Source organism: Microtus ochrogaster, chromosome 18 (assembly GCF_000317375.1).
Source record: "Microtus ochrogaster isolate Prairie Vole_2 chromosome 18, MicOch1.0, whole genome shotgun sequence".
NCBI lineage: Eukaryota > Metazoa > Chordata > Mammalia > Rodentia > Cricetidae > Microtus > Microtus ochrogaster.
In genome coordinates, this window is record NC_022020.1 from 45259412 (window position 1) to 45277402 (window position 17991).

General features: G+C 43.2%; 1 protein-coding gene across 1 annotated transcript in view; it reads left to right on the forward strand.

The window, feature by feature from the left end:
* Window positions 1-1345: 1345 nt before the first annotated feature.
* Chsy3 (chondroitin sulfate synthase 3) overlaps window positions 1346-17991 on the forward strand; it is a 228842-nt gene continuing 212196 nt past the window's right edge. Inside the window, exons 1-2 of the mRNA XM_026783633.1 lie at window positions 1346-2450; window positions 5060-5343. Coding sequence (XP_026639434.1) covers window positions 1643-2450; window positions 5060-5343 — 1092 coding nt within the window. The 5' untranslated portion in view covers window positions 1346-1642. The remainder of the gene's footprint in view (window positions 2451-5059; window positions 5344-17991) is intronic.

Genomic DNA, 17991 nt, shown 5'->3' on the forward strand with positions numbered 1-17991 from the left:
CTTAATGCCATTCAATACCATCCATCCCCTTTGAGGTTGATCTGGAAAGCAGAGCAGTGAAACCGGAAGAGATGCAAAAGGTTTGGGATGTCAGACACACCAGACTGTAGATGGTTAGACACACGCATTTGTTCAGAAAACAATTTTGAAAAGTCTCCTTCAAAATATTATCTTCAGATAAATTCTTCTCAATATTAAGAGTAATTTTCGCCAATACCATTGAACCATTTTGAGATCCCGTGCAGAGAGATGAACTGTCTCTTGTCAGTGTCTCAGAACAGGCGAGAACAAAAATTACACCTTTTATTTTATTTTGTGATTAAGTTTGACGGGATGATCTCCTTGGTTTGCGTCTTTGGGGCTTTCTAATGTGTTCGCATTTTGTAATCATTTGCCGGTCCTATTTAGTCTTTCTTCTCAGACAGAAAATGATTCATGCTTATTTCTCCAAAAAAGACTACCAGGAGGAAGCAGCCCCACATTTCCCAAGTCAACAGGTGGAGGACAGTCTTCACAAGTTTCTTGAGGATTGAATATTCTCCCCTCATACCCCCCATTCACCTTCATCTCTCCTGGCCTTAGGAACGTTTATTTCCAATCTCAGATTTTGTTTCAGGAGACACCTAGTACTGCTGATGTTCTGACCAGGGGGAGGGAAGGGGAAAGACGCAGGTAGGGCGGCTGGGCTTGGGGCTGACCATTGCTTTCCTGGCAGTGAGTGGAGAGAGAGGGCGCGGCACAGTGGCAACAGTAAGTGTAGCCACTCAAAACCAAAACCGCCAAAGTGGCTCCGAGGACCCCGGGCGGGGCACAGTGGAAGAGGGTCACGCCAGGACGCCACGGGCCGTGGATTGTACGAGGGGAGCCCACCCACGGCAGCGAGTTCTTACTGGGGACTCGAGAATTTTAGCTCGGAGTATAAACCCAGCCGGGCAGAGGCACCCGGAGGAGCACAACTGAGACCCGGGAAGCCGGGTCAGGAGGGCGGGGCGGGGGCGGGGGCGGGACGGGACCCAGAGCTGGAGCCAAAGGAGGGGAGATCAGGGGACCGCCGCGTTGGAAGCCGGAGGTGGCCGTACAGGCGTCGTTTCCTTCCGGAGAGGAGGCTGGCCAGTCGAGCCAGGAGCTGGTTGGGGGGCGTCCAAGGGCGGGTGACGGGGAAATACCACGACCCGCGCTTCCCCACGCCTGGCAGCCACGGCGCGGGTGGCTCCTCCTTCGGGCCGGTCCCGAGCCGGGCGGCGGGTGGGAGGGAGGCGGGGAGCGAGGGCGGAGGCTGCGGGAGGAGGAGGGACCAGGCGCGCCTGTGACAGGGTGGCAGCCGAGAAGCGGACGCGTTGCCGCCGCCGCTCCTCCTCCTGCAGCTCCTCTCGCGGGCGCCACCGCCACCTCCGCCGCTGCCGAAGTTTCACTCCCGACCCTCGGCGGGAGCCCCGGCGCGGAGCAGAGCTGTCGCCTCGCCTGGAGCTGCAGCGCACGGCCGGCAGCTCGGCGTGGGGATAGCCAGCTCTCGTTGGCGCCCAGGCGGCGTGCCACGGTCCGGGCTGGGGTCTCTGAGACCCAGCTGGGGCGGCAGCCAGCTTAGGGGACCCGCGGCATCTCCTACACCGCCCAATTTGCATCCGAGCCCCGGGTTGCCGCGATGGCGGTGCGCTCCCGCCGCCCGTGGATGAGCGTGGCGCTGGGGCTGGTCCTGGGCTTCACTGCTGCGTCCTGGCTCATCGCCCCCCGGGTGGCCGAGCTGAGTGAGAAGAGGCGACGTGGTTCCAGCCTCTGCTCCTTCTACGGCCGCTTGGCCACCGGGCCCCGAACGGGCGCGCAGCAGCCGCTCCCTCAACCCCAGTCCCGGCCGCGGCTAGAGCAGTCGCCGCCCCCTGCCAACCAGGAGCTCCAGGGGCCACAGCGGCAGGAGGCGGCGCCCGGAGGTCCCAGTTTTCGGAGCAGCCCCTGGCAGCAGCCAGCTCCGCTGCCGCAGAGGAGGCGAGGACACAAGCCCGAAGGTGCGACGGCGCTTCCCGACGCTCCAGCTGCCAAAGGGGAACCCGAGGAGGAGGACGGGGGCGCGGCTGGCCCTCGGAAGGGTGGTCGGCCCGGGAGCAGCCACAACGGCAGCGGGGACGGGGGCGCAGCTGCCCCGAGCTCCGGACCCGGAGACTTCCTCTACGTGGGTGTGATGACCGCGCAGAAGTACCTGGGCAGCCGCGCGCTGGCCGCGCAGAGGACCTGGGCGCGCTTCATCCCTGGCCGCGTGGAGTTCTTTTCCAGTCAGCAGCCTCCCAGTGCTGCGCTCGGCCAGCCCCCTCCTCCTTTGCCTGTCATCGCTCTGCCGGGGGTCGACGATTCCTACCCTCCCCAGAAAAAGTCCTTCATGATGATCAAGTACATGCACGACCACTACCTGGACAAGTATGAGTGGTTCATGCGCGCCGACGACGATGTCTACATCAAAGGTGACCTCCCAGTGTTAGCTGTGCCCCCTGCCCACCTCCCGATTCCTTTCGTTGTTGCCATCTTCAGCCCCTCCACTGCCTCTCTGCCAGCACCTGCTCTGGCTTTCTGCAGCCCCTGGCCCGCTATCCCCACCCCTCGCACCCACCCACCATTCTTAGCCTGCTTCTCCTCTTCTGCAGTCTGGACCCTACTCATACCTGCTCAGCTTTATTCACTTTCCTCGCTCTTGTGAATGTTCCTTCCTCTCGGCGCAGGTCCCTACTCGAAAGGCCAAGAAAGGGACCATAGAGCTAACCCAAAATCCATTCCCACCCCTCCCCCAAGTAGGTGATAGTTTCCCAGATCTGTCCAGAGGGGCGTGTCCTGGCTAGAGGAAAGCAAGATGCAGGATGCTGGCTAGAGCAGAGCTGGGGATTGCACGTTGCTGCTTTACTCCCCTGCTCCTTTGTTTCAGCTTGGTCTAGAGCAGTTTGCGAACCCCTGGGGTTGAGGCTAGTCATCTTTTGCTGTCCCAGACCCGTGTTTGAACATTCTGTTGCCTTTAGAAACTTGCCCCCACACTGAAACTGACGTTGGGTACACCCACCAGCCCAGCGTGCTAGCTGTTCCTCATTCTCTGCCATACTTTAATAAAACCCAGAGACGATGGGTGGGGCTCCCCAAAGGTCAGGTGGAAAAAGGAGGTTGAGAGAGCTTTAGATTTACAGAGACCGCCCATAGCTGCAAGCTGCATCAAGTACACTATCGGCAGATCCTTTGCAGGTCATCTTGGTGGTTACAGCATATACCAGAACCTAGAACTACCCAGAACAGCATCACACAGCCACAGCATGAGGAAACTTTGTCAGGGAAGGGGCCGTTTATTTACAGATTGTCCGTGGTTCTGGACAGAGAATTTCTAAACTCAATGGCTCAAACTTCCTTAGACCACAGGACTGAGGCTTTCTGGTTCAGATCGTGGAAATGGAGGGGAAAGATTACAAAGAAAGAAATGGTCTTCCTGTGCTTTCTAACTTCTTGTTCTGTGAAGGGCAGCTCTTTTCAGTGTGTGCTGGCTTCCTGTAAGTCTATGACTGTCATGATCAAGGTTAATACTCTTCACCAAATGTTAGGACAAGCAGACCCAAAGGTCTTCTTTGGGACAAGGAGTTGACCTTAACAGCTGGTGTTCTAACTTTTGAATTGGAAGGAGCAGAATCACTGTGGTGACGCTGTTTGAAATGAGAGGTTTTGATAATTAACGACAAACAAACCTATTATGATTGCATTCCTGTAATGTGGTATTTATGGTTGATTCAGAGAAAAGTACCACTTTCAAAAGTATTAACACTTGAGCTAATTTTTCTTTCTGTTCTTTGCCTGTGGTACTTGGAGTTTAGGATAATTATCTTTTGTCTCTCATCCAAAAACGAAAGAAGGCATGGGGGGGGTGTGTGTGTGTCACACTCTACAGTGTACAACTGATAGCACCTACTTTTGTTATTTAATTCTCAAATCTTTGAAATATCATACTGTGTTTCCCTTAAAAATAAAAAGCATTTTGTATTAATAACTCGGTCATAGTTAAAAAGAAATGCTTGTTGGGGGCTAGAGGGTGTGACAAGATAGTGGCCATCAAAAATGAGCGTACCAAGACTGGTCACGAATGTGAAGAGGTTGACTATTTATTCTGATATATTGCTATATAGAACAGCAAATGCTTTGACCTCTTAAAGATACAGAGTTTTATTTTTAAGTCCTTTCTTTTGATCAACTTACCACCCACAAGTCAACTTATCACATTATTTTTATTGTAATGGTTAGGGCCTTTTCACTCTGAAGTAATGCCTTCCTAAGTTCAGTGTCAACATGAAGTTTTATTTAAATGTCCCCTTAAAAAAATGTAGGTTGCATGTGACTGAAGTTTAACTAATGAGAAACACCTAGCCAAGTCAATTATCATAAAAGAATATAGTTGGATATTGGAGCTATGAAGGTCGCTAAGCTGGTGAAGTGCTTGCCTTCCCTGCTTCAGAACCAGAGTTGCAACCCCCAAAAACAGGTAAAAAGAAAAAGCTAGAAACAGTTGAATACTCCCTGGGCCTCTCTGGCCTGCTAAGTTAGTCTACTAGGTGAACTTCATGCAAGTTCGAAAGACAGTCTCCAAAAACCAGGTGCCTGGAACCAGAGGGAGGAGACACCTAAGGTTGAACTCTGGCCTCCACATGCAGACATGTGATGTTGTGTCCCTACCTATGAGGATATAGACACAAATATACATACAAAGAAGAATATTTACTCGCTGTCAAAATACCTGCATTTGATATTGGGTTATGTTTCCGGGAACTTTTGTCACCTCATACATAGTAACTTGTTCCCTTATCTTTATCTCACCTCGGATTCAAGTTTGATGATTGTTAGACTTGTTAAAATTGTATTTAGAGTAGAGAAATAATCCTAAACTTGTGTTTTGCGGATTAAAGGAAGGGAAACTGTTTCTTCTTCCTGGCGGCGAAAGGTGTACTCGGAGGTTAAGAGCGAGTTAAGGTGGAAGTTCTCTCACTCCAATGAACACAGTAATTGCCTGTGAAATGAGGGAAGGAGGTGACTCTCTGTTTTCTCTTTGTAGGTGATAAATTAGAAGAATTCCTTAGGTCCCTAAATAGCAGCAAGCCTCTCTACCTGGGACAGACTGGCCTGGGGAATACGGAGGAACTTGGAAAGCTGGGGCTGGAACCCGGGGAGAATTTCTGCATGGGAGGACCGGGCATGATCTTCAGCCGCGAAGTCCTCAGGAGGATGGTTCCTCACATTGGCGAATGCCTCCGAGAAATGTACACCACTCACGAGGATGTGGAAGTGGGTCGCTGTGTTCGCCGCTTCGGTGGGACTCAGTGTGTCTGGTCTTATGAGGTAAGCCTTGAAGTGTGACAGATACTTGTGGTATTACAGGTACATGCCACTTCACATCCTGGACTAAAGTCCTATCTTTACTTTTATTTGCTTAAAATTCATGGTAGCTGCCTTTATAGATTTGGGAATGATTGTGGGACACATCTTTCTTATTGGACCCAGGGCCTCTCTGAGGTTTCGTTGTTAGCATGAATCTTAACTTTGAGCAGCGTTTTGGTTACATCTCCATCAGATACAATTCCCCTACCCCCTCTGTATTTACGTTTTATGGTGTTTACTTGCAAGTGTATTCAATTGATGTCTCTAACAAGAAGACTAGTTTGAGTCTTGTCAACTATATTTTTTTTGTTTTACTTCTTTATTTACACTGTAACAGCCCTTTACCTTCACATGGCTAAAATCTGATTTCCTTGGGAATGTTCAAGTGGGGATTGAACACTCAGTGGGAGGTCTTCAATATGTTATTCATGGTAGGTTCATTTCCAACTCTTCAAACCCTCTATTGTGTAGTGTGTGAGCAATCTGGGGAAATGGCTGAGGCTATCCACTTGTTCTCTAGACTTTAAGTCTATTTTGGTGCAATTTATCAATAGCCAGAATTATTTTTATAATCAGAGGTGTGGACTGTGATGAGATCGTGGCCATTAGTCTTGTGAACTTTTTCCCTTTAGAATTTGACTTTGAAATCAAATGAATTGTCCTTTAAAGTGGATTTCCTGAAAGATAATCTTAGTAACAATTGATTTGATGTTTAAATAATACATTGCAATTTTAATGTAGTTTTGCTTTCAGATATTTGGAGTGTACTCTTCTTTTACCCACCCAGTGCACACTGTTTAAAACTGCATTTTAACTTCGTTGTTTATCTTCAGGAATTTTAGAAGTTTAGTGTGGAGGGCATATTTTATGAAAACGTGTGAAATGATTGTACATCAAAGTTCATGGTTCCTTTCTTCTTTTCTTTCAGGAGTGTCATATCACTTCAGTTTATTTAGTCCTTTAAACAAAATGTGTTGTGCTACAATTCAATAAGGCATTTTGAATAATTATTATACACAAGGAAACTTTCTGGTAATTATGCATTTGGAACATGTCTTAGGCAAATTTAGATGATGGTATAAGGAGTTCCTTTAATAATAAAGTAGCAACTTTTGTCCTATAAACCCGTCCTTCAGCTTTGGTAATCCATTCCTGTGATTTCAACACTTGCATATCTGAAGAGGAAGGGCTGTGAATCTGAGGTTAGCCTCAGCGGTGCAGTCAGATTTTCTTAAAACCAAAACAAGCGTACTTAGAAGAAGACGACACCAAAGCCTTAGAACTTTTCTCAGTAAAGGTAATGTCACTGACCGAAAGAAAAAAGACTTCTCTCTGATGTAAAATCATCTGCAAAAGGCAACAAACCAAATGCTTCACATATAAAATTCTTTTGGTTTGTCTTATGGGAAGATATGCTACAGCCGTTTGGAATGTATGTGTGAAAACAAAAAGGGGAAATAATGTGGTTTTTTTTGTTTTTGCTAATTCATTGTTTAAGTTAAACAGAAAGTTTTAGCAAACTATCTATTATTATCTTCCATGTTTTTATTGATTCTGCTAGGAGTGTCCTGTCTTTTCTTAGTTGCTGTATCTGTTCGTGTCCCATGACAGGAAAAACGTGCTCAAGTGATGTGCAGGTTCTCTTCCAGGCAGGGCTTTGGTGAAATTTCTAGTAACTTTTGCAATATGTTTTAATTTGGAACGACGCTTGTCCATCACTGACTTCAGAATCTCCTTTAATAGATCATTTCAACATTTTGTTCTAGTGTTGGAAAAAAGTCTCCTGAATGAAATTCCGAACAGCCCCAAGGCCTTCCTACAGTATTTAGCCTGTGGCGGGTTATTTTCACATGCCTCTCATCGTGGTCTTAGGGCTGTACGCTGTGCTTAGTGGTACCAAATCAGGAGCTGTGTAATATAACACCGATTCATAAACTTTCCTCAAGTATTAGTCATTCGTGATGTTGATTCATCTGTGTGAAATGAGTCAAACAAAAATTTAAAACTTTTAGTTACCGAGTCCATGCCTTAATGATTTTTTGATAAAACACTGGAAAACTGATTTCTGTTTTATTTTAGAAATTATAAAGAATCCAATGGGAGTAAACTGACCGTGAAATTCAGAGTGCTTCTAAATTGCATTATAATGTAACCAAATTAAAAGAGAATGTATGGAATACATTATTTAAATATTCATTATTCAAGAATTCTAAACAGGTTAGAGTATACCAACTTAAAGAAAAATTACTCAGCTAATTCATAGATTAGTTTCTAGGGCTCTGTTCCATTGTCTGAGTCTTTCATAAAGTCTCAACAGGCAAGGAAGTTAGTGATGTTCCATTTGGCCTTCACTTCCACAAACATCTGGGGACTCTTCTTCTTCTCTCTCCCTTTTTATTCCAGAAAAACAAAATAAGACAAAAAACAACAACAACGAAAAACCCCACAACAACTTTGCTCTCAGAAAATGAAAACTTAAATTTACACAGAGCCGTCTAGGCAAATGTTACAGCAATTATTTGTAATAATCCCAAACTGCAAGCAACCCGAGCGGTCTTCAGGAGCTCAGTCTGCTTAGTCTTTAGGAACTGATCTCTTAAGGCGGCTGAAAACTCCTCTTGCTGTTTAGGGGAACTTTGAGACACTAATGTATAACTTCAGTACCTAATAATCAGATTCTGGTATCCGGGGCACATATGTTTGCCAGTTGGCTCTCCTTCTCTTCTCCATATCTACTCTCGCAGCCCCTGGTCTTTCATGGCACAGATAGCACCTGACGCCAATGAAGAGTGCAGATGGATACTTTCCCGCTTGGGACTGAATCATCCATTTTTTTTCAAGTTGTTAATCCTCAAGGACTTGCCATGCTGCTGGTGTACTCACGTGCACCTCCGGTCTGTGTATAGATGAAGCCTGTTAGAAGGTGCTTCTGTTGGACTTACTCTGTGCTAGCATTGATTGGCACCTTCTGCTGGTGAGCCTTGACTTGACTGTTGTTGATCTCTGTTGCTTTAGGAGACTGTAGATGGCTCTCAACATTGCCTTGCCAATGGAGGTTTTAAAGTTTTGTGTTTTAAGTTTTGTTTTCTGTTTCTTCCAGCAAAGGCAGGCAGTTTTCAGTTCTTTTCATGTCTCATTGGACACCAGGATTTTTATTTTATACGTCTAGCCCAAGCTGACAAAAACAATACTAATTTTTTTTTGAGCCAAAGAACCTTTAGGCTACAAATTTTATTAGATTATTTTCCATAAAGTGAATGACTTTTGGCAGTAAGAATAAAATTTGTACTTTAAATACTTTGTCGTGCAGATTATATGTAGTGGTTATTAACCCTGAGTCACCAATAATGCGTGGGTGTCATGTTAAGGAAAGAAATAAAAGCACCTCACCTTGGAGTTGATTAAACATGAGCAAGTCCAGATTTGAATTGTCCACGTTCTTTTCCCTGTGTTTTCTGTCCTCTGTCTGTTGTAGGAGTCTGTATCTGTGTCTGTATTTGTGTCTGTGTTTATCTCTAACAAAGGGCTTTGCTCTGTCTTTACTGAGCATCATAGAAAGCATCACACGAGGAAGGGATGGGATACTTTACAGAAATCATTAATAGAGTTTTTACAAGGGATTAAATCATTGCTTCTGGTCCCCACTGACCCTAATACAAAGCATCTCTGTTTGTCAAGCAGTATCCACAAATGGTTGCTTTCCAACCTTATGGTAGATTTCAAGAAGTTGTTTTTCAGCTTCTGTATTTGCCGCTATTAGCAAATGATGCACACACATTATCTGGGTCGAGAGCACGGAAGAGTTCATAATTTAAGATTACAGCTATCCATAATTTTAGATGGTAAAACTTGTTTACACTGGAACCCCAAGGCAAGCAAGATAGAGTCTTATACTGGCCTTTAAAAAGCAAGTTAAACAAACAATTTGAGTACATCATAGGCTAGCAGTCTCCAGTAACTTTAAGCTGTGTTATTGACTCTGACTCTGAGGTCCAGAAAAAGTTCTAGTATGTTAGAATGTTAGCGATACCATCATAATACTGCATTGCTCAACTTGGTAAAAGAATCAATGTTTTTTCAGAAATTCCCATTAAAATTCTGTATCATGTATAAATCTCTTTTTATTATAAATTATTTATATATTCTTGTTTAGTTACTAAGAGTATTGAATATTTTTACTGGAGTACTATCACTTATATTTAAGTTTTAAAATATTTTAACTTCAGTAATTATTATCACCCTGTGAGTTCTGCATTTGATCATCAAAGGTCAATTGAAGAGAGTTATGTTTTCTCACTTTAATTTTTTGTAATAAAATAAGCCAATAGAAAGATATATAACTCAACTACATGTTGTTTCAAAAGCCAGTTCTACATTGGCAAAAAAAAAAAAATATTTTTCTCTGACTTTAGAGAATCATTTCTCGTGAGTAAACAGAGTTTTATTTGACTCTTTTCATATTTATCTTTATGCTAGAAGTCTGTTATTCACTTTTGGCCCATTAATGGCAATAAGTGTCATAGTGAATTATATTATTTTACAAAAGGATATATTTCACGAGTTGTTTCTGGGCTTTGAAGTTAAATGGGGAGCTGAGGCATTAGACTGTATATATAGTATTCATAGCATCTTATGGTTTCAGAGTATCTCTGCCATTCCTACAGGGTGGTCCCTCAGATCTCTCAACTTGTCCTTGGTCTTTGTAGGTCATTCTTTCATCCCTCTTTTCCCCTCCTCCTCCTTCTCCTTTTTTTTCGCCTTCATCTTTATCTTCTCTCTCTCCCCCTCCACCTGTATATGAATGAGAGTGTGCAGCTGTGTACACAAGTCTGTATGCCAGTGACATCTCTTGTGTGTCCCTATGTGGAAGCCAGCAGTTGTCTATATTGGTTGTCTTCTCAGATGGTTGCCACCAGAAGTATACCACTTAGGCCACTCTGTCCCCCAGTTCTGAACGCTGGGGTTGTAGAACCTGCTGCCATACATGATTTCCACTCTGGGTCTGGGCACCTGAACTCAGTTCCTCGTGGTGGCCCAGAGAGCTCTTGACCTCATGAAGCCATCTCCCTAGCCTAGTGACAGACGACTCCCTGCCTAATGATGGCTTAGCTCTGTTGTCATCGTGGTCGATGTCCCCAGAAGTCATTAACAGGTGTGGCAAAATCCAAGACAATGATTTTCATGCAAAATTCAGTCTTTCCGAAGTGTTTTCTCGGTGTGATTCCGTCATTGTTTGTTTCTTGCCTAGAAGCAGCAAGCTTCTCTCCCCACTCCTTCCTCCCCCACCCCACTCGACAGGTGAAATCATCCGTAACTGACTTCCGGAGACGCTGTTGCCGCCACACTGTTCTCTTCGTTGTTCAAAATAAAATCACCTCCGAAGTGATGGGGAAAACAGTGTTGCTTTCAGCACTTTGTGAGCTTCATTCATTTCCATTGCTAAGTGGTCCCTTACCACCTGCCTTGAGACAGTTTATGCCTTCCAAATAGATGTTTGCCAGCAGTTGAAGCGATTACTAGGTTTGAAAGATGCCTCCAGACAACTGAGAATAAACTGCGTGATAGCGTGACACTCCTGTCAGCTTTAAATGCTTTTCTTCCTTAATAACTCACAACTATTCTAATTTCTTGAAAAAAAAATCAAGTCCGTTTATGGTTCCACTTTCATTGTGTTGTTGTCTAAACCAGCCTGTTCTTTGCAAGACATGAACTCAGCTGTTTTTCTACTTAGCAAGTCAAAAATACAGAGAAATACACCAGATATCAAAGTACAGTTTATTTGCTTTATACCACGTTTCGAGACATTTTGTTCAAGAAATTTAATTGATATAAGAATGAAAAAAGTACCAAGATATGTGAGTCATTATTAAATAATGTCAGATACTAAAGCCAGTCAAGGAAGGTGGGAACTGAGCACCACCAAGGTCCCAGAGACCCAGAGCTGTTTTAATTTAATCTCCTAAGAAAGAACACATCAGTCCAGGCCCATTGTCAGCTTCAGGTGCGTTTCATGTTTTTCTGTCCTGGAAATGTATTATACATGAACAGTTCGGCAAGTGTGCTACAAGTTTATGAGTTAACTGAATAGAAAGATTTATTCTTTAAAACTGAACAGGCACTGTTTTGGGCCTATTGGGAGCTAATAGACAATGAAATTGATTTCTTAATTGTTTTGAGATTCTTAAATCTTTATTTACTGTTTGTAATACTAACAGCTGCATTCTTCATTCTTTGTTTTCAATAGTATCTGAGGTTTTTTTTCACTATCCTTTTTGCTTTCACTTGTTTTCTTGGAAAGTTATTTATTTATAAAACTCCTATAATAGTAGGTGATAGTTTAAGTATACAAATATGTGAAAACTAGCTGTTAAAATTCAAAGTAATCAGAGAAAAAGAAGCTACAGAAAAATACAGTGACAACTATAAAAATGCACATTGGCTATTATCTTCTGAAACTTAAATAACATTTCTGAATATTAGGACCTAGTGAAAAGACGCAAGTGAGGGAAAGGAGTATGGAGAGTTAGCCAACCACATCCTTGACACATCAGCTAAGAGAAGGTCACATGGATGTTTCATAACATTCAACAGAAGCTGGGGCTGGAAGGCAGAAGGGAGATTCTGCAGACATAGAGAACACACAGTTGTTAACAACTGCCCCAGTGTTTGGTGGATTGCTTGAGTTGGTTTTAAAGTACAGTGTACTTTAGAGACTTCTCCATGCCTACCGCAACTGTTTCAAATATTTTCTAATAAGCTGGCAAACAGATATTTTGAAAAATGTATTTTTGTTTTTGTTGTTGTTAAAAATGAAGTTCGGGTGTTGTGCTTTTGTTGAAAAACTGTCTGTGGTGGGCTTGGGAATCTAGGGAAGGTGGGGGAACCCCTGAGGATCGATCACTCAGCCAGCTTAGGACAGGGCAGCTCTCCTACCTGAGGAGCTCAGAGGAGTGGGATCCCAACAACTGGGCCTAGAATTAAAAGCTCCATTGCATAACTAAGAGCTGATGGTCAAGAATGACTCTTTTCATTAACGGTCATTTAATTTTGAGGTAAAAACACAAATCAAAATATAAGAAGATGAACACTTAAATAAAAACTGCATTTAATGAGGTAAGATCCTATAATACCAAGCTGATTTCTTAATGACATGAGGATTACTTAATATACATGATGAGTAGCACTCCTGAAAATACATATGTTAAAGAATATTTAAAATGAGTTGCTTATATAGCCAGCCTCTTTGACTTGTTCCGTATGCCTGTGGATCCTCCTATATAGGCAGTGTATTGTGAATCTACCTTTTTTGTCTTATGGCACGGACCAGGAGGAGAACTTGGGCTTCTAACTCACCTCTTGCCTTCATACCTGACCCAGAATTTGGCTCCCATCTCAGATCTGTTTCTCAATATTATTTATGTTCTGCACTGTGGAAGTTCCAGTTGATTCCAACTGTATGATAAACTGTCTCCTAATAAAGATGGTACCATTATTACTCAACTTTATTAGCTGTGGCATCTCTTAGATATAAACGTGTTCTCTATTAATATCCTTTATTCCCATTGGCCACTACTAATGGCAAATTACTTCAAGAACTGAACTATCTGATTCTAGACCCCAGTTTGGGATTTGTTGGCTGTATGGCCACGGACAAGTTATCAGGTCTCTTGTTTCTTTCATTTTCATTTCATAATCAATGAACGATGATGCAGTAATACTGACTTCAGAGCACTTCTGGTATCGCAGTGATATTTACTTCAGAGCGCCTCCCGGAAGACTCACTGGTTTAATGTGTACAGAATGGTATTGCAGTAATGCTTACTTCAGAGCACTTCTGAGAAGACACAGTGGCTTAATGTGTACAGAATGATATTGCAGTAATGCTTACTTCAGAGCACTTCTGAGAAGACACAGTGGCTTCCTGTGTATAGAAGCATTTCGGAGTAGCATCTCATGACCGTTATCTGTTTTGGAAGAAGCAAAATGCCATAACATAGTACCAAGTTTACAGAATCATTGTGGAGAATTGAAAAGGTCGGTACACTGAAAGTTTTTAGAAGCCTGCTCGGCATGCAGTAAGCCATGCGTTCATGTTAACTATTTCTGATATCCAAATGGCAGTGTTCATATGCTTCAGCCCCCAGGAAGAGAGGAATGCCAATTAGAACAAGTTTAGCTGTAATGTGTCTTTCAAAGGTCTGTTTTGCTCTAATGGGGAAGGCTAGATTCGGCGTTTTATTTTCTTTATATTTATTTATTTTAAGGTTTGTTTTGTGTCCATCTCTGTGTATAAACATGAGTGTGTAGATGTTGTCAGAAGCCAGAAGAGAGAACTCGATCCCCTGGAGCTGGATACAGATGGTATATATAAACCACCTGATGAGGGTGGTAGAAACCAGACTTGGGTGTTTTGTAAGAGCACTTGTTCTCCTAACTGATGAGCCATCTCTCCAGGCCAGTTTTGTGGTTCCTTATTTTATCACACAGTGAAATTCTCTGAGAGACTTTGAAAAGAATTGTAATATTGGAACCAACCGCTGGTCCAATGTATCAGCATCTCTTACAGGTGATGCCTGCACCATGGATATTATTTGACATTTTCCAGGTGACTAAGATGATCATAGTGTATTTCCTAAGTGACTAATGTGGATATAGTGCTGACATCACAGTGCCCATTAAAATATATGCGTGCATGTTCACATTGCTGCGGGAGGTGGAGCCCATGTCCTTGCTTTTACACAGCAAGTGTTTTACCCACTGAGATAACTCCCCATTTTCATAGTATATGGATCTTAAGTGAATTCACATACTTAAGTACATAGTCAGTTTTGAGTTATTCTTCATTTTCTTTCCTTTCTTGGGATCATAAAGACTAATGGAACTTAGTCATTGTCATCATCTGTTTTGAACAGCCAGTCCCCGGTTTTAAGGCGATGGTATAAGACTATCACTTACACATGCATGTCTTCTTGCCTAATGATCATGCTCACATAGTGTTTTCCTAAAAAGAAAAAAAAATCAAAGGGAATTTGTCAGACATTCTTAAACTATTTTTACATAGTTTTATAATCCTTAAGGAATTATAGCTTTTCCTAATGACTATATCTGAGTGATATATAATAATAAGCGTTCAAAAATACTAGTATACTGACTCCCATGATTCTGCTGTCATTATATTGACTTATTGCATTGGATTGGTGCATTCAAGCCAAAAGGTATTTGAGTAACTTGTATGATGAACAAGGTAGAGCAGAAATGGTAACAGATTTAAAAATCTTTAAGGGTACATTGTTGTCATCTGCTTATTATCAACAAACATTTCTTTGCCCATCACTGTCCTGCCTTCTCTGATGGTGGAAAGTATGTGATGCATAAGAGAAAGAAATGTCCTGGGGAACCGGAAAATGCAGTGCTTCCCTCAAACCTGCAGTACTGTACAGGCAGTTTCCAGATGAGGGAGAATAGAGAAGGCTGAATAACAGCGATAGAGGGCTTGGGCTAAGCATGTCTTGAGATAGGATAAGTGAGGATTAAAACCTATATGCAAATCCAGTTATAAAAGACTTATACATAACAGTCGAGGGTCCAGCTATGTCTGTAGACGAGTGTGTGAGTCTTAGAATTTCGTGGGACAGTGTGGACTTAGAAGAGAAGATGAGATTGTTAAAAATCCTTCTGGGTGACTGTAATGAACCACCCGTATAGAAAATCAGTCCTGCGGGTAGGTACTTGGAAACTCTGATGAGTTCTGAGTGTAGAGTATCACACAGAGATCTTTCTTAATGGGTTTAGTGTGGGAGGGTGCCTTAGAGGCCTCGTGCTTAGGGATAGCGCCTTAGGAGATTTAGTTAAATCCTCTGACCACGTGAGGTGATTCTTAATAAAAGCGACAAGGAAAAAAATGAGCATGATGAACTAAGAGATAGTGAAGATGGAATTGACAGTTAGTGACAATCCAGGGGTGTAGTAATAGGAGCGGCGGGGCTGCGTCCCCAGCACCCCAGCCGCTTGGCTAGCTTATGCCCCATAATAATTACATGGACACTGTATTCATTTAATCACTGCTTGGCCATTTCTATCTAGCCTCTTCTAGGCTAACTCTCGCACCTGGACTAGCCCATCTCTAATAATCTGCTGTAGCCCACAAGGTGGCTTACCAGGGAGATTCTAGCCTACGTCCATCCTGGGTCAGAGCTTCATCGCGTGTGCCTCAGAGAGCAGAGCTCTAGCCTCTGCCCGCAAGAGTGGAGCATCGTGTCTCTCTGAGGCATCTGCCCCTGAGAGGAGAGCTGTCGAGTCTCTGAGCTCACTTCCTCTTCCTCCCAGCGTTCTGCTCCGTTCACTCCTCCCACCTACGTTCTAACCTATCAGGGCAAGCAGCTTCTTTATTTAATCAACCAATGACCTTCCTCCATCACAGGGGCATAGTGGTAGACTGGGGGAAGGATACGATCACTCCTGGGCTTTGGCTGGAAGATGACAATATTCCCAGAGGTAGAGTACATGAGATGAGCAGGTATGGGTGATTAATGTGTTTCCGGAATTGGCAGAACACAGGAGAATGTCTACTTAAGGCTCATCAAGTTCTACTCATTATTCATTTATTCAGCCAACAGTCGTCATCCAGGCTTTCTCCCAGTGGTTGGTGTTTCAGCAAACACTTATCTGGCCGTATTTTCTAGATTAGGAAAGAAGGGAGACACATGAAAAGGCTCAGGAAGGCAGAACATCAGGTCGGGGGTGGGGGCGGGCACAGCTCTATACAGAGTGCCAAGCTGGGCTTTACTGGGAGGATGCTCTGTGAGGGATGCAGGTAACAAGAGAGAACACATTCAGCAAAGGAGCGTGGACGTGCGAGCTGAGAACCAGCTAGAAGGAAGCTCAAATGAAGTGACAGGCTGGAGAGTTAAAAAAAAAAATAAGCAAGATCAGAACGGAGAAAATATGGGAGCAGACATCAGGAATGACTTTGAAGTTTTTTGGGTGGACTTTTCCAGAGAAAATTGAATTTCATGTACCTTAAAAAACTTACCTTGCTAGTGAGGCAGGGGTGCCCACCCACAGCCAGCGTTATCTTCTGTTGAACACATGCACTGTCAAGCTTCACTTCTAGGTAAAACACTGTGTAAGTGATCATCTTACAGCTGTCTATGAAGACAAGGGCCCATGGGTCCTTCAGTCAACTCAAGGGCCTGAAGTGGGGAGAGTATTTGAGACTGGAAGTCTGACATTGCGCTGCAGAAGAAAAAAATTACCATGTCCATGGTATGACAGTCCTATTTTTAATTATAATTTTATTTTTCAAAGCCATTGTTTTAAACTTATTTAATACTGAATATGGTGGTATGAAAAAGTAATATTATAAAATACGGAGAAACTTATGGCATATATACATACACACACACACGCACACACATATATATGAAAATCTATTTCTGTTAGTTTCTCTTCCAGTAACACATTTTATTTTTTAAAAACTAACAGAAACCTTTGATTTAGTTGCTCTCCCTTGTTATTACTTTGTATTTTCATGGGAAGTAGAAGATGTAATATGCATATTTTTCTGAACATTAGGGTTTTTCAGTTATGATCATTGCTGGGAGCCATAATTTGATGAGCAAGTATGCCTTCCAAGAGGCTCCTGTTCCCAGCTGGTGGTGCTATTGAGAGGTGACTGGTCCAGGAGGGCATTAGTTTCACTAATGGGTTATCTAATAATGGGTTTGTAGATGAACTGCCTGGAAGAGGAGTCTGGTGGAAAAGCCAGTCACTGAGGCATGCATTAGGAGGACGTTCCTTGTGACTGGCCCCTTCTCCGTTTCCTTCTATCTTGCTACCAGCTTCCTCAGCCCCATGCTCACAGCTCTGATATTTTGTCTCATCTTAGGCCTAGGCCATGGACTGAAGCTTCAGAAACTGAGTGAGTCAAATTAATCTTACTTACTTATTTATTTTTTTCACTTTACACAACAATCACAGTTCCCCCTTCCTCCCCTTCTCTCGTTCTTCCCCTTGAACTTCAATTCACTAAGATAAGGCTTCCTTCCCATGGGAAATCAACTAAGTCTGGCATATCAGGTTGAGACAGGACCAAGTCCCTTCCCCTGTATTGAGGCTTGTAACAGCGTAAACGAATGTAGACAGATTGTAAATATATATCTTTAATAGACTTACAGAACCACCGTCCCGCGGAGACCAGGAATGCAGAAGCAGCGGCTGGGAGCATGCTCGCCAAATATATAAGCAAACATTAGCCCGAGGCGAACACGTCCCTAAGGGGCGAGACTTATCCCTCCAAGCTGTTTCTGTTAATACTTATTATGGTAACTAAAATATCTTAATAGAGAGTTACTCACATCAGTATCAAATATCCTCAGTCTTTATTTTGATGCTATCTAGAATTTCAGTATCATTGGATTATTGTTTTTGGAGAACTATTTGCATATCTGGAAGAAAACAAAGAAAATGGACCCCACAGCACTCCAAATCATGCACGAATCCCCACTTTAATGGTTGCACTTGGTTCCTGGATGCAGTGTTGACTCTCCCAATGATTAGCCTTTTTCAATATGTATTATTCATTTCGACAAGATTTGCCAAGTACCTCCT